Source organism: Numenius arquata, chromosome 11, assembly GCF_964106895.1.
Source record: "Numenius arquata chromosome 11, bNumArq3.hap1.1, whole genome shotgun sequence".
NCBI lineage: Eukaryota > Metazoa > Chordata > Aves > Charadriiformes > Scolopacidae > Numenius > Numenius arquata.
The window spans coordinates 28795145-28819359 of NC_133586.1; the positions used below are offsets into that span (position 1 = coordinate 28795145).

Consider the following 24215-nt stretch of genomic DNA (forward strand, 5'->3'; position numbering starts at 1 on the left):
GCCGCGGCTCCAGCCCTGCGCCCGCCGCCGAGTAGGTGTCTTCCAGTTCGTGCAGTGCTCATGGAGGGCATAACCCGGTGCTTAGATGTTATGTGCTCTGGAGTAGTGTGGCAATATTGACATCTGTCACATTAAACCTATGTTCTATTTCTAGCTTCTAATAAAAATCAAGTTCAGATTCCTCAGCATTGACAGGGTTCTCGAGTGTTAGCTCCATGTCCTTTTTAGGTAATGGACAGAGATACTTTATTTAACTTGGTATATGTCATTGCTTCCCAAATGATTGCATCAGTGACTTTAAAATTAGGCGGAGTTTGAACTTAGCATGGTTGAAATGCACACATCAGCTTCATCATGTGACAAAGCATTAAGCGCTGTGGTGGATGTGCTTGAGAGCTCTTCTTTGAGCTGTTCAGGGAGCCTTGTGACTTAAATGATAAGATTCAAGGCTTGATTCCTTTGAAGTGATCAAAATTACTCATTTCCTCTCCACCCTCCTAGTTACTGTGGGTGAGTGTGGAGAGTTTGTTCTGTTGTGCAGGTAGTCCTGCAGTAGGAGGTTCTGTGATGGTCTTTTGTTGCTTGAACCAGAGTACCATATGCTTGCTTTTCTTAAACTGGCCTTATTTTTTGCGCGTAAACTTTCAGATTTCAGGACTTCAGCCAGCTGACCAGGCTCTGCTGCCGTTCCCATCAGGCCTCTAGACAACTGACTATTGTACATGCAAAAAGTATGAGCATTTGGGAGCCATCAGATTTACTGCACATGTGCAGGCCACATGGACAACCCAAGTGCAGCGAGTCCTATGTTTCTCAGACATGTCACACTTGCTACACAGCGTGTGCACATGCATAACTGCCCAGGAAGTCCCTGAGAAGAAATATGGTGACGTTACGCATACCACACCATGTAATGTGTCTTGAAATTAACTCTAAAACACTCATTGTGCTTGCATGTTTTGTGAAGAAGGTGTTGGAAGCTCAAAATTGTCTAGAGAAGTGATTTTCTTTCACTTACTTCTCCCCAAGCAGCTGCCACGATCTCCTGGTTTTGTTCACCCTGCCTTTTTGCTGCTCCCAGAGCTCAGCTCTTCTAGGCTGGAGGTGGCATTGAGGGTACTGTTGCAAGGTGGAGTAGTGGTGGAGTTGTTGAGGAATATTGATGGCAGATTCAAGAGAGAAGGCAACTACAGGGCTGCTTAGGTGACAGCACTGCTTGAATGTAAATATACTCTGAACAGCTCTTCAGTAAATGTTCTTCCATACTAAGAGAAAAAAGCAAAACTACTTCTCACTTGAAAAAAAAATAGATTAAATAAATTATGTACTAAATAGTTTCCAAACTGATGCAAAGATGTTCAAAATAGCGAACTACTCATTTTCTAAGACTAAGGACTATATTTCTTATTGCAGAAGCAGCAGGCAAGATTTAAATCCCTGCTGAGTAGACGGCACACCTTTTGATAAAAATCTTGTTTGTAAGGAGTTTTACATATATGGAAATGTTGGTAGTTTCTAATGTTTCAGGGAATAGTTTGGATAAAAACTGTCTAGCTTTAGATAGCTTCATAAGAATAACTTGTTTAAATTAATTTAAATACAAACAGGAAACACTTTATAGATTCAGATTATTCCCTAATCTGTTGGTTTGTGCAGTTTTGTGTAACACGTGCTGTGCTGGCCTCTGCCAACTCCATACGAAGAGATGAAGAGTGACTAATTTGGCAGCTTCGAACAATTGCCAGGAGCTGGAAGCCACGGTGGAGGTGTGAAGGGAAAACAGCGGAGTCAACACTCTGCTTCATGGTGGCACTTCTTGGGAATATTTGACCATCTCCTTCTAAGAGCTACTTTAACTAGAATGTACAAAAACACGCCTCTTCAGTTTTTATAATAAATAAGTGTATATCAAGGGTAGGGTTGACTTTTGGCTCATCTATTTTTCTGCCATTTTGTCTGGTTCATTTGTCCTTTTCAGGGCAATTTGTGAGGGATTAGCAGTGAAGCATGGAATATGCTGACTGCCACGGGTGATGGTGTTGAAGAGGTTTTAGGGAGTTTTTTCAGCATTTCTTAGAATTTGAAGTTCATCATAGTTTACCATTACTAACTTAAAAAGTAATGCAAGCATCATAGCTTAACGTTACTGTAGTCATGTTTGCTTAGTATCCAACAGCTTCTGTATGTCTTTGGAATGATGTTGCCTGGCTGCCCAGAAAAGTTAGGCTCCAACAAAAGTGTTTTTCCTTCTTGATTGAGGTAAGGATGTGTACCTTCGGTCTGTGTGGAGGAGACTTCAGAGCTTTCAGAATACTTTGTCTTCCTAAGCAGTATAATTTCTGTCTTGTCTGGCCTGAGCCAGCTGTTCCTTGTTCAAGAGCTGATCTCTTGTAGACTAACACTTGACTGAGGGTGCTTGCCTCAGAATAGATAGTGATGAGTGTCAGTGACATGCCTGGAGCTGTCTGGGCTTTTGCCCTCTCAAGAGGGTAAAGGAGGGGGATATGGTTCAAGCTCCTACAGTTATCGCTGCTGCTTTGGGGACTGGATGGCTGGAGAGCGGATTGTTGTGGCTTTGCCCCTTGTTTCACCTGTTAGTGCTGGAGGTTAAAGTGATCTTCCTCTGCCTTTTGCTCCAGGAAAGGTTAATTTGGGGATTCAGACAGAATTACACACACCTTCCCAAACTTTTGGCTTCTGTAGACTTGGGAGAATAGTATTTTTTAATCTTTTCTGAAGCAGCATAGAGCAGCCACTTAAAGGGGTGACAGCTGAGTCCCTCTGTGAGTTTTCAAACCTTATGTCAGTCGTCACTGAGCCTTCTCATGTTGGATACTGCTATTTAAGGACCACTTAACTGAGCTTTATGTCTAGTCGTGTAAGTGACTTTAGGCTTGATCAAAATGGTTTCTACATAAAAATGAAATTTCTCAGTAAATAATTCTCTCTAAAATCAGAAAATCCGACCAGGGGAGGTGAAGGTCTGTCATCTTGTGTGTGCTCTTTAGCAAATTTCTTTTCACAGGGAAATGCTCTGTAATGTTAAGTCTTTGTTTGCCTGGGAGGGCAGCACACAAGTAGTAAAGGGGGACATTTCACTGCTTTGGGCAAAAACAACTATCAAGGTGGGCGGGAATGCCTCAGGTGTTCAAATTTCAGTGTTCAAAACATGGAGCAACTGTTGCCAGAAATAAACAGATATTTAAGATGTGCTACTGCATACTGGAATGCCAGGTCCCTCTTACAGTGAACACCTTAGAGTGCTTTTTTCCCTTCAAGACCTTCGCTTAAAATACTAAATTTTTATGTTTGTAGAAAAAAGTTGAGAACACGTTTTGTGCACAACCTGAGAACTCAAATCCCAATGTAACTTAGCCTTGTCAAATCTTTGGAGGGCTTGCGAGGGTTTCATGGTGATGCTGGCATGATCTATGTTGAACTTTTCCCTACTGGCAGGAAGGGAGCCTAGACTCCATGGGCATGGGCCAAGTGTTTGTGATGTAGATGAACAAATTATCTGTGTTCCCGAGTACGTGATCCACTAACGTGCCTTTTGAGCTCTCTTTAAGTGTGCAAGGGAAGGAACTAGGTGTTTAGAAAGAGCCCGCTTGGTCTCGCTTCCAGAAACGTGAGTCCTGCTGAACGTTTTCAGCTATTTCAGCTTAGCCCTGAATTTGGGAGCTCGAAGCCCAGCGGCCGCAGCGAGGTGCAGAGGCGGGGGGATGCTCGGGGCGGGAAGGTGGGGGAGCCGGCCCGGCAGGAGCCCGGCGGGCGGTGAACCTCCTCCTGCCGCCGCCAGAGGGTACTCGGGGAGCGGGAACGCGGGAGACAAAAGGCGGCGAATTCCCCTCGGAGGGGAAACTTGAGCCGGTTTCACGCCGGAGCCCCGGTTCCCGTGCCGCGGCCCCCGCATTCCACCCCCAAACCCCAACCGGGGGAGGGGGCGGGCTCGCCCCGAGGAGAGGAACCGCGGCCCGGCGGCGGGCGCGGGATGAAGGGGCTGCGGGGCGCGGGGTGTCGCCGCTGCCGCTCGGCCGGGGCCAGCGCGGCCCCCAAACTTTCACCCTCCCTCCGCTCCGAAAGTTCAGCAGTTTGGTGACGTCAGGGCCGGCGCAGCCAATGGGGGCGGCGGGTGATATTTTGGGAGGGGGGAGGGGTGGCACCGCGCGGCGGGCGCTCGCTCGCCCGGCTGCCATGCACAGTGAATGGAGAGCGGGCGGCCGGCGGCCAGCGCAGCGGCGGGCGGGAGCGCCCACACCTCCGCCCCCTCCGCCTCCCCTCGCCGCCTCCCGGTCCCGGCTCCGCGGGGGTGCGGGCCCGCGGCGGCAGCGGCCGAGCAGGCGGGAGGGAGCGAGCGCCTGAGGAGCTTGCAGCGGGGTCGCTTTGAATTCGCAGTCGTCTCCTCCGCGGGTTACCTGCCCGGCCCAGGTGGGGCGATGCGGAGCGGAGGAGGCTGCTTTGGAGATTGCCGCCGCTTCTGATGGATGTTTTGTGTGTGTTTACCTCTGCTCCCCGTTTCTCTTTCATCTGAGGACGCATCTGGCTCAAGCTCTGTTAAACTATCTGCCTTCTGGTACCGTTCGTAGATAACAGAAAGAAACCTGAGCCCGACAGGCAGTTCCCCACCTTCTTCCACCTAACATAACCTTTTCAGGCGCCTTTGAAGGTTTGCTGGTGCTCCGGCGATGATGGCAGTGGTGGGTTCCCTTGGGCTGTACTAAGAGCCTCTTGTTTTCTTTTCCCTTTCTTCTTAGAGGCATTTCATCTTTAAGGGCCGGCTGCTTGCGCACACTTTTATACCCCCCGAAGTGATCAAGAAACCATGTTGTCTGGTGGAAGAAGTGCGTTTCTGTGCCTTGGAATGATCTTGAGCTTTTGGAGCTCCGCGAGTTGGATGCCTGTTGGAGGATGCCCGCATAAATGTACATGTATTGCTTCCAACGTGGATTGTCATGGACTAGGACTCAAAACTGTACCGAGGGATATTCCCAGGAATGCAGAGAGACTGTAAGTAAAAACCGTTAAGGGCTCCTCGAGTACTTGTAGAAGCACCTGGGATGAGTTTCTCAACACCTGCCTAGCAGTGCCGAGTACATACTAGCAGCAGTTTCAGTAATCAAACACGGATTAATGTTTTCAGGAGGGAAGGGGAGGAGCTTTGCAGAAGTTACAGGTCTCCTGCTGCTGTTCTTGCTTTTTAGAAAAAATCAGTTTCAGAGTTTCACAGGTGTTTTTTTCAGTTTTAGTTATCATCTGATTGGGTTTTGCAGTGACTTGTTTGTAATGGAGTTCAGAGCTCTACCTGGAGTGTTCCCAGCAATGATCATTGTCAATGCAAACACCAGTTTAATATGCAATTAGAAACCTGGATGTTTTCACCTGGTGGTTGGTAGCAGTTTCTCCTTACTTTCTCAGCATGGTGACTTCATCATCATGGAAAAATCGACTACTGCCATAAACTAATTAAAACGGATAAGAAGTCACATTAAAGCAGCCTCTGATTTCTGTTTTAAACTCCTGTGGTGAAGCTGGCTATTTAATTTTTAATCTACTTCAGGGGTTATGATAGTAGTGTAACGTTGCAGTGTGCTTCCAGCCTCAGCGCAGGAGAATGTAATGAACGTGTTCATAGTAAATCTTATGTGTCATAAGTTCTCGGGAGTTTTTTAGTGGCTTTTTTACTTGCTTAACAAGTTTCTGAGGAGAAAGCTGAAAGCAAACCAGTTCTCTGATACAGCTCTGGCACTCGGTGCAGAGGACGGCATCTCTGCTGCTGCTTAATGCATAGCATATGGCATATTTCAGAATGTGCCCGGTGCTAGATATGAAGATGTCCAGAATGGAATGTTAAACAGAGCTTTAGCGGGGCTCTGTGCTGGGCTGTATGGATGACCTCAGGGAAGTGCACTTAGTTGTGCCTTATGTGGATTAGCTGATAATTTTAAATGGTTTTGAACTTGTAAGCAAATGCTGTAGATCGTATGGCCTGACTTCCTATTTAAATTTTTTCTGGGCTATAGAGTTGGGGAGGCTTCAAACTCTCAAGCAATTTTTCCTCCAAGAAAGTAAGTTAGATGAGGTTATGAAACAAGGTTTTCATGCATAGAACCCTCTTAAAGGCTAACTTCTGTCCCAGAATGAAATTTTATAGCATCCTTGAATATATCTATATGCATTTTATAGTGCTGAGGCCTCTTAAATGATAGCAATATGCAGATTTCTTAGTAGACTATGCCACCATCTTTAATGTTTTATGGCCATATCAGCCTTCCTTTTAACACCAGCTGTGTGAACAATAGTTTTCAGATGCCTGTGTTATAGAGAGCTTCGCTTCTGTGCATGAAACTGTGTACTCTCTAAAATTGATGGGTAGCAACCTGGCAGTTTAGAGATTTAAAAAATAAAACAACCAAAACCAACTTCAAAACAACAAACCCACCAGCAAACCAGTGCCAAAGTAGAACCCCAAGCCAGTCAGAGTAAGCATGCGTGGTAACACAGATGTTTTGTGTGCTTCATTGGTGAGGTGTGTTTGCATGGTTGTAAGAGTCAAGGGCTAGAATTAAACTTTTACGTATCAGGTTAAAATGATTCACAAATGCAATGTTAGTTAGCCACCTGAGAAGAACTTAAAAATGGTGATTTGTTATTGCCTAAGTTTTAGGGGAACTGAATTCGTTTTGGCACTGGGTTTCATTTGTGAGAATGTAATTAATAGAGATGTTAATTCTCCTTGCCTTCTGTAAGGCACCAAGCTGAAAGAGTAATTTTCTTGGCCTTGGTATGTTAAGTGTTAAAAACACTGAAAGAGTATAATCATTGTACTCTTGGTCTTGATAATTTTTAGTGTTAGTTACAGATTTAAATTTTAGATTAAGGGCTGCTTGAAGAACAATAGTAGCTAGTTCACAATATTCAGTTTGAATATTTAACCTCAGAGATGTATTATGGATAAATATGAAATGTAGCTGTGTTGGGTGGTCTGTTTCTTTGGGGTTTGGTTTTTTTTTTTTTTTGAATAGTGTATTATTAGAGCATTCGGTGGCTGAAACCATGTGGAAATAGCATACAGAGGATCGTGTAGTAACACATTATTCTTTATTTTTAAATACAGTTATCTTATTCTGTTAGTCCATCATGAGCCTGTCACTGTTTTTAAGTGTTTGCTGTCTTCTTCATTACAGCTGTGTTTTAGAGCTTGTATCAGTTCTTTCAAATCTAGTTTTCTATTAATTGCACTGACTTGAGTTTTCTAATATAAGTAGGAGAGAGAAAAGGACCTTATATTCCCCAAGTCTAAACTCTGCTTGTAGGTGAAATGTCAGTCAGGCACTGGATGTGTCAGAGTAACTCATTTTTCTCTGTGGTCTATGATAACCTGTAACTATTTGTGACACAATACTGGGTTGATGTGTAGCCTTTGACTACTTTAACTTGTAAATAAAACCAAATTGATTATATCTGAAATGACAAAGATATTTTTAATCTCAGAGACATGTTTATATGTTGGGAAAATAACTTTTAACACGTTTCTTGATGGCCACACACCATGTGACTTTTTAGATTGTTATGCTATGAAAAGGTCTTCACTTCTTTCTGCATTCTTTTGAGCTAAAAATTCCACATACCTGTTCAAGTTGGAAACTTTTTGCTTTAATTAATAAGAGATCTAATGGCACCACTTAAAATATTTTGCCACTAAGCTTTTAGAGTTATATTTGTACAAATGTTACAGAATGTTTGGGCTAGTGGAGCCAAGTTAAATATTATTTAAATTTGTGTTAATATGAAACCCAAGGAGAACTGAAAATATAACATTAAGGAAAAAATGGGAAATGTCTTTAGGGGGAAGAAAATCTTCTTGTTGAGTGTCTATTAAATGAACTAGTGATCTTCTTGTGGTATACCAAGAAATAGGCGTCACCAGTATTTTGATTACTGATTCTTCATAAATGTGATGCATGCTTACTTTTTTTTTTTTGAATGCTTTGAAGGTGCATTTTTGTGTAAGCAGTTGTACCTGTGATTTCTGTCTTGGAGGGAATCCACAGATTAACCAGTTATCACAGATACAGTTGTAAAACTAGCCTAACCTTTTTTTACAAAGATTCAACTTTAATAGTAGCTTTACAAATATAGCAAGCAGTATTAGGCTTGTGTTGCAGTTTACCTTGTTATTACATTCCATGATAGTCTTCTAATTGTGTGGTATACATGCAAGCTTTTGCTTAGGTTTTGTGAAGAGCTAAAAAGAGGTGAATGTTGTATAAGAAATGATTCAGACTGGAGAAAATAAGTGGTGAAATTTGTCACTTCCAAGGAGTAACTTCCATTTCCCTGTGTTCTAGAGAAGGAGCCCCCAGAATAGGCATCATCTTTTCACTGGAGAGAGATATGAAATTAGGTTTAACACTTACCCCAAATTGCAAGATGTGATGCTCCACAGAGGACCTTGTAGATGAGCAGGGTGATACAGCTGACCTTCTGGCTTGCTGTTAGTATTTACTGATCCATTCCATATTTGCTAAGTAACTTAACATCCTACCAAAAGATTAAAATTTATAGTTCTCTTGTGTTGTGGAGAAAACTAAAAATTTAACAGTTAACTTTTGGGGGTGGACACAGTGATTTATTTTTTTTATTTAAGCTATGCAACTGATAAAATGTGTTGTGCTAATAAAGTAAGTGGAAGTTAAATGCATCTGTAAAAAAATTTTGAATCTTTTAATTTCTGAAAAGTTCCTTAGGACTGTTTCATCAGACTCCCAATCAGACTTTGCTTAGCAGTGCTTTAGTTCTTATACGTGATTATCCAATTTTCTTCAGTGGAAGCGTGTTCTATATATGTAAAATATTATACATGTGGCTTTTTATAACACTTAATAATGCTGATAGTCAAGTTTAGTGTGAGACGATGTGTAAATGCAGTGAGCAGATCAAAGCCACCTGCTTGGCAGTTGTATTCTTCAGCTCTGAAAGGAACAAGTGATAATGGAGAAGCTGCTCAGAAGTCTTCTGGGTCAGTATCTGCTTTTCTGTTTGAGTATGAAGCCTTGAGTCTTTGTGTTTTCCTTCCATCTATGTCTCATTCTCTCCCTGTCTGTTCTTTGGAGTCTTAAGCCATGTTTGAGTTCTTGATGAGTTTATACTTGGTGGCTTAGAATCTTGTTTAATTGATAGCTTTCCTGTGTTAATTGTTGTTTTGTTTTGCCTTTTACTTTGAAGGATTCTTTACCTTGCTAAATTGATAAAGCTTGCAAGACTAATCTGTTCTGGGCTTTGTCTGAGTAGCTAAATTGAGTGTGTCCACATTTAGGTGCAATTTAGAAGCTTAGTCATCTGCTTACTCTAGAGTTTTCATGTGGTCTGGGGTTTCTGTTATACAAATATATTATTATGGTGTTTTTGGCCTAGGTGAATGTAGCTGCTGAAGTTGCACTGGCTTGTAATAAGTCTTCAACTTCCTCAATTTTGTCTCCAAATTAAATCTAAGCTCCTGTCTTGAATGCTTCCATATTACTGCATAATGCAATGTTAAACACATGCAAATATAATTATACTGACTCTTGCATTGACATTCTGTTTTTCTAGAAGTCTTCCCACTAGGGATTACCACTCATTTGTTTGCCTAGCAATAGTCTCCAAGACCCTGCATGGAGCTTTTTTCTTTTTTTTTTTTTTTTTTTCTTAGGTCTTGTGTCAATAACTAGACATACGTGGCTTTGGCTTTGAAGGTCTTGCTCTCAGAGGTACTGATCCTGGGAGAACTTGACTGAATTGCTTAATATAAATAGGGTACTTCCCTTTACTAACTTAATGCTGACTACTTGTGCTTCACTGGACATTGACATGCACTTCTGTAGGATGACAGTCTTGCACTATTAAAATTTTTTACCTTGTTTTGAAGTGATGGAAACAGGAAGGAGGATGAAATTAGCTATTGTAATTTGGTAGCTACAGAAGCAAATAGTGGCCACTGTCATGTTGTCTGTATTTGCACAAATTTGGATGAGATTCTGAGATCAAAGGGACCAGACTACTTCAGAATTTTTTAATGAGTTGCTTTGAGACTATTAACTCTTTTCGTATCCTTACTTGTGCAGCTGAGTATTGATTCATGCAAAAGAATCAGGTGAAAGTAAAGTTGTCCCTCTAAAGAACGGTTGTCAACTTAAAAGTAGTCCTAAAATATAGATGCGGAGTATTGCTTTTTTCCCCCCTGGAATTTGTGTGTATCTGAGTTAGGGGAAGAGTGTGCCAAAGTCGGCATAGCTTACCTGTATAGATGGATTGTGAGTCTAAGAATGACTAAATCCTAATACTCTTAAACTTGTGCAGCAAGCTGTATGGAATTCCTTGTGTTGTACACTGTCTGTCGCTTGTAAGTTGATTGCTATGAAGACATTTGACCTTCATAGTGAGTGCTATCAGTAATCTTTTGGAATGTCACTACCAAACTTTTTTTTTTTTTAGTTCAAGCATTTCCAGTTCTGTTGAAAACAAAAATAACCTCTCCTGCATGGACATCAATACCTGATATGATTTGTTGTCTGCATTTCAGGAGTATCTAAAATATTCCTCAGCTTCAACAGGGCAGAAAGAAAACTGTTTTCCCACAGAAATCTCACGAGATTCTTGGGGAGTTAAAAGGATGATAGGGGGAAAGAGCTTAACTCTAATAAGCATATTCAGTGAGTAAGTTTCAGTCATTGTATGTTAAGAATTGAGCTTGTTTACTGGCAAAACTGTTCAGAAGACCTAAATCAGGACGTGTTCCCTCCCAGGAACTAGTAGCTCAAATGACTTGAAGCTTAATTTTTCTAGAACTCTTGATATGTAGTTCTTGTGGTGCCCACAGTGCTTGATTTTCCGTGGCTGCCTGTTGCCGCAGCTGATCTTTAAAAATGAATAGATGTTTGTCTGGTGATGGTCTAGTGGGATCCATTTTTCCTTCATTAGAAGATTTAATTATTCCTGAACAAAGATGGAGAATAGATGCCATGGGATAATATTGTAGTTACGATGGCTGACACTCGATTCACTGGAAATTATTGAAAAACTGTTTTGCTTTGAGTTCAAAGTTGAAATGCATCAGGGTCCTTTCCTAGCCACAATTGTATTGCGCTGTTTTCCACGTACTACCCCTGCTATGGATGGTGTAATATTCAGATAAAATTTCCAAAGGCTGACTTTCAATTAAACTTTTTCACCTTTGGCTGAGGACTGCAGCTGACTGTCAACTCAAATAATTCTTCAAGCAAATGAAATAATTTAATTTGTGGATTTTTTAAAATATCAAATTAAGTAGTAAATCACCCGCCCTTCACCCAACTCAGTAATTCTTGATTTCCTTTATCTTTTTATTTTTTTCCTTACTTGCCTCTCTTTCTTTAAACTTGAACCTACAAAACATTACTAAGTCTTGTTACTGAAGTAACTAGCTCTTTCCAATTCAGAATTACTGTGAACTTGCAAGTTCTGGAGCCTCCCTTTTCTTCAGAAGTGCCTCCAGCCTTATGAGGTACTACGCTGTAGCAAACCCTTTGTGATTAAAGGGATGATTCTTCCTTTCTAAGTCAACCTGAAACACTCAGATGTGTTACATGAAGTGCAGGCCTACTGCTGGACTTTGGTCTTGATGTAAGCGTTGCTGTGTCTTGTAATACTACAACTACTGAATTATCTCAAATGTTGTGTCAACCTCAGGAAGAGGTTGTGGAATGTTCTTCATAAGTAACCTAGTACCTCTTAGTTGTTTCTCCTGTTTGCGCTCTGTGACTATAGACAGACAGACTGCATCAAGTAAAGAGTTTCTATGGCTCAGTATTGAAACCCCTTTCAACAATGGCTGATCTTCTATCGCTGGAGAGAAGGTGTGACTGAGCAAGTATGCTCCTCCAGTGCTTGCAGGTCATAGATTAAAGTTGAGCCAACTTTGTGGTGGGGGCTTGATGATGGCAGCTGTAGGAATCAATATGCACATCCTCTGCCTTGAAGTTCCACAGCTCCCTAAAGGACCTTCTCTTTATGTTCGGCTTATTTTTTGCTCCTGCTTTTTGAAGAAAGATAATGTTGGTGTCATCACAGAGAATGACTAGAAGTAATGTGTGGCAACAATTTCTTTGGTTGATTTTTTGTCTGTATGTTCCTATCACAAGGATGTATAGATGAGCAGTGGTATTCAGAAAATGTTATCACGATAGAGGTAAATTTTGTGCCCCGTCCTCTTGTGAAGTCTGAAAATGTGCCTCTTATTCTTGGCTCCTTTGTGCTTCTCGGATGACGAGGAACTTCTATTAATTCTTGTTGATTCAAGTGCATTATTGTAGTATTATATGGATTTTGGCTTGAGGCTGCTGTTGTCACTCTCATCCCTTTTTTGTTCATTATCAGATTTTGCTTGCCAATTTAAGGCTATATCAATTTGATTCTCTTGTTTGTTTCCGAGTAGGTTTGAGGATAAGAAAGGGCTGGGTTCTAGTAATGTTCTGGTTGTAATAATGGCCCAAACTATTCTGTTTTCAGTTTAAGGTCTTTTCTCCAGAGATCCGTAATGCTTTATTTTCAAATCTGTTTTCAATGTTGTCCAGTCAGACGTATCATTTAGGATCTTGAATGGCTTTCAGGAATGGCAGGAACTTTTTCTTCCCCGTTGAGAAATGGGCTTGTAAGCAACTGACAGTCTCTTCTAATGGTACTAAATACATAACAGATCTGCCTACCTATTTACATAAGGGAACAGGTTTGTGATCTTATACTCAAGAGTAAATTTTAGATGAGTTGAAAGCCACCTCCGTAGAAAAAAGGGTTTAAGAGGCTGACTCTTACCCCTCTGCCAGTTATTTTCAGGTTTTTTCTCCCCCCTCAACCGAATCTGGTCTGACAGAATAAATTTGTCCCGTATTTCGGTTTTACACCATCTGTTTGGCTGCAATATATGTTTTTAGTCTTATGATTGATAGATTCCTGGAGCTTTTAATTAGGTTTTTACCTTTACTATCTGTGAGTTTCTTCTTTTTCTGAGACCTTAATTTAATTTTGTCTCTCAGGTGGAAATAATTTTAACCAATGGCTACATTCTGTCCTTTTCTGTCACAGATGAAGAGATGTTTCCAATAAACATGAGTTCAGTTAAAATGAGGAAGAAAACCCAGTGCTTTAAAGCTGATTGTGTCTTGACTTTCCATCAAGCAATCTGCAAAACCTATCTGCAGCTTACTTCTAAATTGATTTCAGAATTTGTATGGCTCACCAACACACGTTTACCTATTCTTTCATGAAAATTTGCAATACTGTTGCAGAAATGAGTCTTATGTCAGAGGGACTTGGTAGGAGAACCCTCTGCTTCCTGCGTAGAGGTGAGTGTGACTGACTGACTTCCAGCTCCAGCTATGTGGTGAAGAATCAGCCTTGTGGAAGCAGTGTCAGGTTACTGAGACCCTCAAACACCTATAAAATGTATTTAGAGTCCAGGCAACGCTGAGGGGTTTGGGAGATGGTGTTCTTACGGTTGATACCTCTCTGGCTGCTTGTAGACCTGTGTTCATTCCAGCTTGAGGTGCAAGGCTTTTAGCAGTGATGCTATATTTAGGAGTTTAATTGAAGAGGCTTTAACCTTCTTTTTGTTGCGTGGAGATACTGTAGTGACGTTATGTGGTGACTGTACATACAGGCAAGCACAGAAAAGAACAAGACAAATCAGTTGCCTTTAACTTTTCAGAATGTTTTCTCTGTGGACCTTCACAGTCGTTCCTGTCTGCACAGGCAGATGGGTTCTTCTGTTTCAACCAGAGCTCTGTGTAAGTGGAGGGATAAACTGCTCTCGAAGTTAATGATTTGGAGATCAGTAACCCATTTTAGCAGCCTGTGAACACATTTGTAGAAGTGGGGGTGGAGCAGGGATAGTGATGGTCTCCACTTCTGATAGATTTATTTTTTTTTTTTTTCCTTTTTTTTCCTTCAACTTTGATGCTTTTGCTTGAGAGAAACTGTCCTCACTTAAAAAGAAAAGGTCAGTTTGCAAAATTTATTGTGATTTTATGATATCAGTTAAAAACATGTAGTGCAAGTTAGGCTATCTTAGAGTTGGGGACGGTGCCTGCTGTACTGATCAGTACTACTTCACCTGCTTGTCTTCATCCCTTTGCTCTTTTTGTCTTTGCTGAAAGCCCTTTGGGTCTTCCTTGTTTGTATAACACTTAACGTGAAGAAATCTTGAGCTATCATAGGGTTGCTCCTAGGCATGATAACAGAAATGGTAATAAATTTCATATTAGTGAATCTGAGCTTCTGATCTCCAAAATCACAGCACTATAAAATGCAGTTTTTCATGTCTGGCTCCAAACTCTTTTTTCCAAGAGCTAGATTCTGTCAAGGTTGCCTGCTTGACCGGGGGAAAACGGGGGGGTGGGTGGGTGGAGGGGAAGAGTATGTGAATGAACATTCTCATGAAATATTTCAAAAGATAAGCGTTTAACTATTACGGAAATAATATGCTGAAAGCAGAGGCATAGGTGCATTCTTGTGCATACTAATAGAGAACTATTTCTTAGTCCTTGTTTTTTTTCACTTGGTCTTTTTGCTTTATTCTGGTGGCTGGTAAGGAGTGTGTATGGTTAACTTGTACAAAATAGATGTATTAGTAGATTGTAAGGCATTAACTAGCATATGTTGTTATGGGACTGTAATAAATAACCTTGACAGTTTCCAAAGATACAGGCAGTGAATTGTGAGCCTTACACGCTTTCTCAGGTCATAGTAAAACTAAATGTTTTAAGTCAGTTCAGCCAAACTGTCCTACTGTATTTTTTTTTCACTGACATTTTCTCTGAGTATGGACTGGTGAGTAACGAGCACGCTCCTTTGGATATTTTATCAGCTTTTAAAGTTGTAGTGGTAGTTGGTTATCTGTCTGGCAAAAATAATTATTAGCATTAGCAGTAGATAGAGTTTCATGTAGTATGTAATACTGGCCTAATACAAAAACTTAGGCTTTTTCCACAAACAGCTTGCCCCAAGTAGAAAAAATTCAAATAGTTAACTCAAGTTTTTCTTTAGAAATTCCAAAAAGCTCATGATAGAATGGAAGACATTGCCCTGGAATTCTGTGATCATGTTCCTTGGGACATGCTGTCTTTTGTTAAGATGGAAGACCAAAGAAATTCTTAATTGTTACCCAGAGCTCTATGTGAGAATAGAATTTAGCTTTACATTAATGTGTTTTTTTCTCCCCTTGCAATAAGCAAATAGCAAACAGCACAGAATCCTTGCCTGCTGAAGGTTTGGTTGCCTATTCTCTCTGTTTTAGAATATAATACATAGCATATAAAGCTCATATAACAAATGTGGTCACATGACATCAAGCCCATGATAATTAATCACTGCTTTTATGTGTACTGTCCGCAGATGTGGAGACACTACTGTTTGTTTAAAGCAGTATTCTTTCAATACGACTCTGAGAAATTTTAGCAAGAAAAAGTTGCATACTGAAAGCAGTCTTGTGTCTTTCTGTTAGTCATAAAGTGTGTTTTGCCTGGACTTTAATGGGACCTTAACTTACAGGTTTTCCCTAAATTTATCTTTCATATGCGTGATGGTTTTGTTTAGACTGGGGAGTCATTATAAGAAGTACATTTTTTTTGAAATGCTGATTTTGGAGAAACATGGATGCAACGTCTTTGCTTGGTGAGGGTTGTAGTGGTTACAGCATCACTTAGCGAGATGGGAACTTCTGGGTCACAAGCTTCTCTCAAATAGTTGTAAAGTCATGAGAAGAGGCACCCTGTCTCATCCTCTTGAAGTGGTAGAGCTGGTTATAGATGGTGTCTTGAGAATACAGTTGGGAAGCAAAAAAGGGAACTCATTATAAGGAAATGGTACAGGGAAGCAGTTGTGCATTTCTGAAATGCCTAAATAAATGCAGTAGCGAGCCAAGCTAGAGATGAGAATGAAGTGGTGAAACAAACCACAGAAGTAAAATTCTTGAGCAAAGAAAACTTGTTTTCCAGAAGTGGAAGAAGATATTGAGAAATAAAGCCTTAAGGCAAAGGCTGGTTCTTCAGAGTGAGACAAAAACACATCTGGATATAAGTTTCTCAGATAAGAATGTGAAATTATGAGAAACAGCCCAATGATCCTTTGGAGTTGTGAGTTTTAATAGATAACATATGAAAAGGCAGCAAAAGATAAGGAGTAATCAAGTGTTTATGGACTTTCTGAGGGTTGTTTGGTTCTCTGGGGTTGGTGGTTTTTTTTGGCCTGGGAAGTTCTTTAGCTAATTGCTTATGAAGTTTTTTGGAAACTAAAAATTAATTATTTGCAGTTGACGTTAGCTTCATTTTACAGAGTAGACAGTTTCCAAACTTGTTCTTTTGTAGTTCTTAGGTATATAATAGACTTAGTGCAAAGTGGTTTTCTAAACGTGAGTAGTTTCAGTAACTTGAAACACCAAGTATGTGTGCCAAGCCATGTTTAGAAAAACTTTTTTTTTCAGTTTTTTGTTCATTTAGCAAATGTTGTGATAAAAATTCAACTTCAATCCAGTGAGTCAATAGTTGAAAACCAGCAGTTGGTGGAGGACAGGGAAGGTGGGAATCTACTAGAGAGTGAAGACAATTGCTTGTTGTTGTTATATATGGATGTTACGTGGTTAAGTCAATACGCAACTTCCTTCAAAATTTCATTTTACATATTAAAACTGTCCTACATCTTTTACTGCAACTTCTTGGCTTAACAGGCTCCTTAGTGGCTATGGTAGACATGTACACTCAGTGTGGTACGTCTTGGAAGGGATAGAATTGGTGAAACTAGGTGCTTGTTAAATTAAAAAGAAAATCCTGAGCAACAGCAAAAAAAGCTCAAACCCAAACAAAGACCTCTCTTACCTTTCCAGGAAGAAATCTCCTGGGAAGAGTTTCTAGTCTGTGCATGCCAAAAGTGAGCAAGGAGATGAAATCAAGGCTTGATTTTCATGTCAGGCTTCACTAAAATTTGTTTGTTGGTAGAACTTTTCTCCCAAGTCATCAAGAATTACACAAGTCAAAAGTAGCTGTGAAATATTTCAAGTCCTAAACATCAAATTGTGTTAGTGAAGAGCACCTAAACAGCAGTTTCTTCGCTGCATTATATTCTGTCATCTACCACATAATTAAGTGAAATGCAGACTTAAATGCAAACATCAGATATTGTCTCTGCGGAATAAAGCAATATGAATTTTGCTGAGGTTTACATGCAGTGGTTTGGTTTTTTCTTCTTTTTTTTTTTTTTTTTCCCCCAAATGAGCCTGTTGTGGTTGTTTTTTGCCCTGACTCTTCTATACACTTGGGTTTTTTGTCAGTTTTGTTCTTTTAATTCTGTAGACAATCTCAGGAAAAATAGTATTTTTTGTCAATCCTTGTTTCTCATTTTAGTTACTGTATTCTATTCTAGAAGGCCTCAATTAACATTAAACACACAGAAGAAATTATTCAAATTTTGGGAAGTATTTACTATAAATTGTGTAGTGATGTTAACTCTGAAGAATGCTTATATTTTTTAGAAGATTTTCTGAAGTTCAGTTATCACCGGTTATTTTACTTTGATTTACAAGGTGTTCCTGTTTGAGACAGAAATGTGAATTCATTTGAGTAGCCTTTAAAGTCCAAAAGTGAAGAAGACTGAAGTGCGGGCATGGCTCTATCCGTATCCTGATGAGATTGTTCGTTTGATTGTTGAGTGAAAATATGGCCCAGAGAATATTTGGCACTGTCTGATTTTCTCCCTGTGTAACTACTTGGTCTTTGGAATAGCACTGGGCTGATGGAACCACCTACTGTCCGTAAAACCAGCTGGTGCATGTTGGATATAAAAGATGAGATACAGTTAAGTAAGAATGATTAAATAAAATTAAGTATTGATAAGAAGTAAAAAATAAAGTTTTTGTACATGCAGCTGTTAACCTTTTTTTAATATATGAATGAAAATGATGCTTGAGTTAATACGACACAGTACTGTTCTTTTTTTCTAATGTGCACATCCTGGTTTCTTTATATTAAATTATGTTTCTGTAGCAACTGTTTTTTAAAGTGTTTTCTATAGTTTTCTTCATGCTTCAGATGAAAAGCTGTCTAGTAACCCCTCACCTCCCCCCAAAACAAAAACCAACAAACAAATGTTTCCCCCTTTTCTTTGTAGAAAATGTAGAATCATAGAATCTTTAAGGTTGAAAGGGACTTCAGGAGGTCTCCTACTTCATCCTCTGCTCAAAGCAGGGCCGACACGGAATTAAGACCAGGTTACAGAAGGATTTGTCCAGTTGATTCTTGAAAACCACAGCACCTTTGTGCAGCCTGTTCCATAGCTTGACTATCCTGATAATAACAAGGTGGGGTTTTTTATAACCAGCCAGAATCTCCCTTATTTCAGTTCATGGTCATTGTATCTCTTTTGCTGCATACTTCAGTAAAGAACCTTGCTCCTTTTTTGGAGTAACCCCTTTGTGGGTATTGGAAAACTGCTCTTCTCCAGGGTAAACAAGCTAAGCTTCCTCAGACACAGGACTGAGGGGCCCAAAACTGGACACGGTATTCCCTGTGTAATTGAGAAAGACACTGCTCACTGTTAATCCACAGGTGTCATTTCAGTGTAGAAGGCAGGCAGGTTGGTCAAGCATGATATAACTTTGGTAAATGTTGGCTGTTTTCAGTCACCTTCTCTTCCCTGTGCCCAGAAAGCAATCGTGAAAGTGCCCGCTGTTGGGGAGTCCACCGCCTCCCCGAGGAGATTATTCCAATGGCTCATTATTCTCAGTGTGAAAAATTTTTCTTGTGTCCCACTGGAATGTCCCCAGGAGTAACTTGTACCCATTACCCCTTGTCTTTTCCATGTGACTCCTTGTAAAAAGGGAGTCTCCATCTTCTTTGTAGCCACTCTTCCAGTAGTATTTGCACTGACTTTTCAAGGGACCAAAATGGGTCTGATGCTGACCAGCCTGTACTTTGCCATGTTATTTTTTCCAATGTTTTTGAAGACAAATGTATTATTTACCCGTATCAGAGATGTCACAGCAAGGCTCCACTGTATCTGATACATCTGCTCATTTTCCTCAGTATCTGGATGGAGTATTCTTGTGTTATTCTACGCTGCTTCCCGCAGGATGTCCCTCATCAGTCCCTTGAATTCTGAAAAATTTCAGAATTCTGCAAAACTGAATTCCGCTCTGCTGGACTCCAGGCTCTATGCTCGGCCACTTACCCTCTTCACACCCCTCAGCATTTGGAATCTCATTGTTACATGATCACTGAAGCCAGGGATTCTACTGAATATCTCGTTCCCAACCAATTCATCATTTGCAAGTAGCACATTGGGAGAAGTTAACCCACGGTTGGCCCATCTGGCATCTATTTTAGGAAGCAATGTCTGACACCCTCTGGAAGCTGCCTGACTTGTTTGCCTGCCCTGTGCTGTCTTTCCAGCAAATGTCAGGGAGATTCAAGTTCCTCATAAGAACCAGGGTCTGTGATCTGAACACTTCCTCCCATTGCTTAAAGAGGAGTGTTGTTCCCTCCTTGATCCCGAGTGGGTGGTTGGTAACAAACTCCTACCGTAATGTCACCTTCACCAACCTTTCCTCTGATCCAGACTTGCACACTCAAAGGGACTCTTCCTCCTTAGAGGACCTGCAGACATTAGAGCTGTTCCTTCACATGAAGGGCAGCTGCTCTTCTTCCTCTTCCTTGCCTGTTTTTACTGAGAACCCTGTTTTCAACTATCACCAAATATACATATAACTACAAGAGGGGTCCCACCATGTTAGTTACTCCAATGGTGGTGTAAAAACATTACCTCTTCCTGCTTGTTTCATAATATATGAAATAATACAATAAATGTAATAAAATCTGCAAGCTATGGTAATTAGGAGTTCCTGCAGGCTGGGGCAAATGTGTTTCCTTGGAAGAAACAGAGTACTTGAATTACTGAGTCCCTTGTGCTGCTTTCTGCAGGCCTCAGGTACAACTTCCACCAGCAATCTGCTCTATGGGCGATTTAGCCACTGCACAGGTTGCAATAGGTAATTTTTTTCCTTGGTGTTTTTTAACACCTATAGTTCGCCAAGTCATTTTTCTTATTATTATAAGGATGAGGACAGAAGTGCGATGCCTGTAAGCAGTTCCAGATGATTTGGACACTTAATGTGGGTTATTAACCAAGCACTACTGTAATGGGCTTAAGAATGGATAGTTTATTCACAAAATTAGGGCACTTAACCTCCAAGATCAGTTTTCTCATTGTTCAGATGGAAGGAGTCTGAGTCATACCTGAAAGCCTTCTGTAATCAGAGGGGATGATCTATTTTTTTTTTTTTTAATTAAAAAGCTGTATCATGTAGGTGTGTTACAAAAGTACGATGGACTGCAGCACAGAATTTGTACATTCCAGCTATTGTGTGGCTATTTAATTACTATTTAAATTATTCCGGAGACTGAAACTATCCAGTTTCATACATGTGGTGCTATCCAACAAAAACAACAACAAAAATCATTAGATGTTGGACTGTAAGTTTATTGTTATTCTGTTTAACACGAATAGCAAGCAATATCAAAATTACTGGACCCAAATATTCCTATGTTAACATACTGCACAGTACTCATTACTGAAGCGATGCAAAATACTTCTGCATCCCTACAAGAGCTGGTGGTTGTGGCAGCCAGCCTTGTTTCTTCTCTACTAATGTTCCTCCACATATGACTTGACCTTACTGCAGATCAGAGAAGGGGGTCTATATTCTCCTACCTACCTAAGAGGTTATAGACTGCAGTAAGATCTCCCCTTAACCTTTTATTTAAGTCCATCAAGCCTCAGCCTCTGTTTGTATGTCGTAAGCTCCGGCTCTCTGATGGTGTCAGTGGCCCTTTACTTCACTCTCTCCAATCTGTCAATGCCTCTCTTGTGCTGGAGAGCCTGAAACTGGGTACGGTATTGCAGATGAACTGTCACCAATCCTGAATACAAAAGACTAGTCAAGTCTTCCAAATTCTTAACCCTCTCTGGCTGTACTCTTGCTAGTACAGTCTGGTCAAGGCCTTCACTGCTGCAAGGGCAAATGACTGATGTTTTGTGGCCCAGTAGGACTCCAAGATCGTTTCCTGCAAAGCAAGTCCCTGGTCTGTCAGTGCCCAACCTCTAATTGTTGCATGGGCTTATTTTCTCGTAGATGGAGGACAATGTTTTTTCTATTTAAGTAGAATATGTGAAATGTTTAGACATTATCAGTCTTCCTAGTAGTCAGTAAAAAAAAAATTAAAAAAAACCCCTCATCCTCCTTTGTGAAGTCAACTGTTTGTTTTAAGAAGAAATAACTTGATCTTATATCAAGATTGAATGAACCATCTTAAAAAAAACCAAAACCAAACCAAACTTCAATCGAACATGATTTTAAAGTTTTTGTCTTTTTCTTTACAAGTGATACTGGTACTTTCCCAAGTGATTTGGAAACTAATGGAATAATGGAATTTGTGTATTTCATAAAATCCAGTCCCAGAACTTTATTTCCTGTTGAGATGGAAATATGTTAAATCTGAAGATATGCAGATTGTGCTGCCAGAGGGTTTTAGGGTAGTGTTATAATTGAGTAGTTTATCATAGTAACTTTGAAGTTCTTGGATTGAAGGCATAAGAGAATTGCCAAGCGCTTTCCATAGGGTATTATACTCATTTAAGGCTAAGAGACTAGTGGTGGTCCATACCCCTTAAAGACAAAATAACTCCATAATAGAAATCCTGGAAAATGATTAAAATAATAAACCAGATACTGGTTATGAAAAAACTGTAAAGGGTAGCCAAAAGCTACTTTATAGATACAATTGCACATGGGACTCAATTTTTCTCCTTTTAAGTATGTTCCCAAACTAAGAGCAAAAGTACTCTTTAGAGAGGAAGGCTTTACTTAACAACCTTTTGCCTTCAACCCTGCAGGTAGCTTTCATAAAAATCAGGAAGGCATTCCCTTGTGGCTTCAAGCTTCTCGAGTGCAGTAGGTAGCCAAGTAAATGGTTAACTTACCTGTGAAATGTATGTTTCCTCCAGCTCAGGTGGTGTTTGTGTTCTTGGTTACCTTGCATAGTGATTTGGGGCTGGGAAAACAAATCCAACAGGAAGATTTTAAAGGGATGACTCAGCTGTCATTCTAGCAGGTGGTTTGGATGGACAAAGTCCTTTAGCAGTGTAATGGCAAAACAATAAAAGCCTTGTTTCCCAAGAATGTGTGCTGCTTGAGTTATTTGGAGGAATTGGGCTAATGACAAATATCAGTAACTCTTCAGATTCAGGAATCTGGATTCAATTGTTATCACTTGAATTTCATCTCCCACATTTCGAATGTTAATGCCAAGTTGATTTATCATTTAAAATTCTTCGGAATGTATTACAGATTAGTCATAACAAAAAATGTGTGCTATCTCCTCAAAACAGTTTCTCTTAAATTTGTGGGGAAATTGTTTTTCTTCTGTTCTTCCTGAACTTTTGGAAGTTCCATGAATTGTCCTAGCTGAGGCTTGTTTTGATGCGAGTTCTAGATGGTATGGTGGATCCTGACCTGTTTGGTTGTCAGGGGGCGAGAGAGACTTGTATTAATTCCCAACTACATTGTTCTGTGTGACATGCAAATTTTATGCACCCCTTGTTGGAAAACACCAAAAACGAGATCAAGACAAATGCATCTTATCTGTAGATCACACCGGGTATTGGTTTAATCAGGATTCTTTTCAGAGTATTGGGTTTTATGCTGATTTGTTTGTCCCAGACGTGGATAGCTTTGAGCTGGTATGTGATAGCCACTTTGAAAACACTGCAGGAACAGAAACTAAATTTTGTGTTTGAGGTTCTATGACTGGAAGTAAGCTTACTTATGAAGCAGTTGGACAGGAAAGAACCCTAGTGCTGTGTAACTTGGGTAAGAGCTGGCTTTTGAAGTGTATGGTAGTTAATTTTTCTTAAATACAGTATGCAGTTTCTCTGCTGCTCTTACTGAATTCTTTATTAATATAAATGAACAAACATCTGAGGACTTGAGTGAAGTTGCAACTTGTGTTCTAGGTTCCCTTCTCCTTAGATAGCAGGTTAATTTCACTTTGTGTGTATTTTCGTTATGTGTAATGTTTTCCTAGGTTAAAGATGAATGGATTAATCATTATTTTTCAAAATACTGCCCATCTAGGACTTGTGTTCGTGGCTGAGATACAAAATCGGCTACTACTGTGAAATTGTTGGATCGTCAGTTTTGTTGTTAGGATTGCCTCTGGCTTTTAAGCTTTAGTAAGGCTTTTGACTTTGGATTCTCTGTGCATAGAAAAGCATAACTACACAAGCAGAGCTAGCTCCAAAATGGGCAGCTGATGAAAAAAAGATACTATAGTTTTGGGGAATTAAGTTAGGGACTCACCTGGGTAGGTTCAAGACTCACAACTACAATGACTGCCCAAACTTTGGATTATCTTGGAGACTACAATGCATAGGGGGTGCAGCAGGCTGCAAAATGATGTCTGAGTAACAGGAACTTGCTACAATTTAGTAGTGTTTTTTTGAGTTTTTGCATCCTTGTATACAACAGGATTTGAATTTTGTATAAGGATTTTTTATTTATATGTAAGTATTGAATTATTGATTTGAAGATTGTTGCAAGGCTTCAGCATCTGATTGCCTTTGTTATTGGCTCTTTTGTAAGAGTTGGAATGTTTATTGTGGTGATTGTGGTGGAGACGTGTTGTCAAACTCAATTCTGATCTTGTATGTGGGAGAACTACAGGCCCTGAGCTGTCTGAGATGAGTGTGTGTATTTTCCAAGGCATGCAAGTGTAGAAGACAGAAGCATGTAGTGTTAAGTGGCAAGTGGATTTAGTGCTCGAGTCATAAACTTTATACAGTCCAAGGAAGAGGGTGGGGATGGAGAACAGCGTCTGGATGTTTTGGAAGAGTTGAGTGGCGAAGCAGAATAATTATCAACTGAAGTTGAAGTAATGCAATAGAGAAAGCTGTGTACTCCTAGAGCTGTTTGAAGCTGCATAATGGCATGCTCCAGAGAATGGTGATGCTTTAAAACATTTAAAAGTCTGTCTTAAGTTCACCAATTGTCTTTAGAGAAGAATGGAGGATGAAGCAATTCAGAGGAATTCTTGCTATGAAGCAGGATTTGCTCCAGTTGCTCCAAGCATCCCTGTTTGTAATAAGTGTGTACATTGTGT

The 24215-nt window shown here is 40.2% G+C and overlaps 1 protein-coding gene across 1 annotated transcript in view; it reads left to right on the forward strand.

The window, feature by feature from the left end:
- The first annotated feature begins 4822 nt into the window (after positions 1-4822).
- The window catches only part of SLIT3 (slit guidance ligand 3), a 519985-nt gene continuing 500592 nt past the window's right edge, over positions 4823-24215 (forward strand). The window contains exon 1 of the mRNA XM_074156582.1: positions 4823-5007. Within this exon, the coding sequence (XP_074012683.1) occupies positions 4823-5007 (185 nt within the window). The remainder of the gene's footprint in view (positions 5008-24215) is intronic.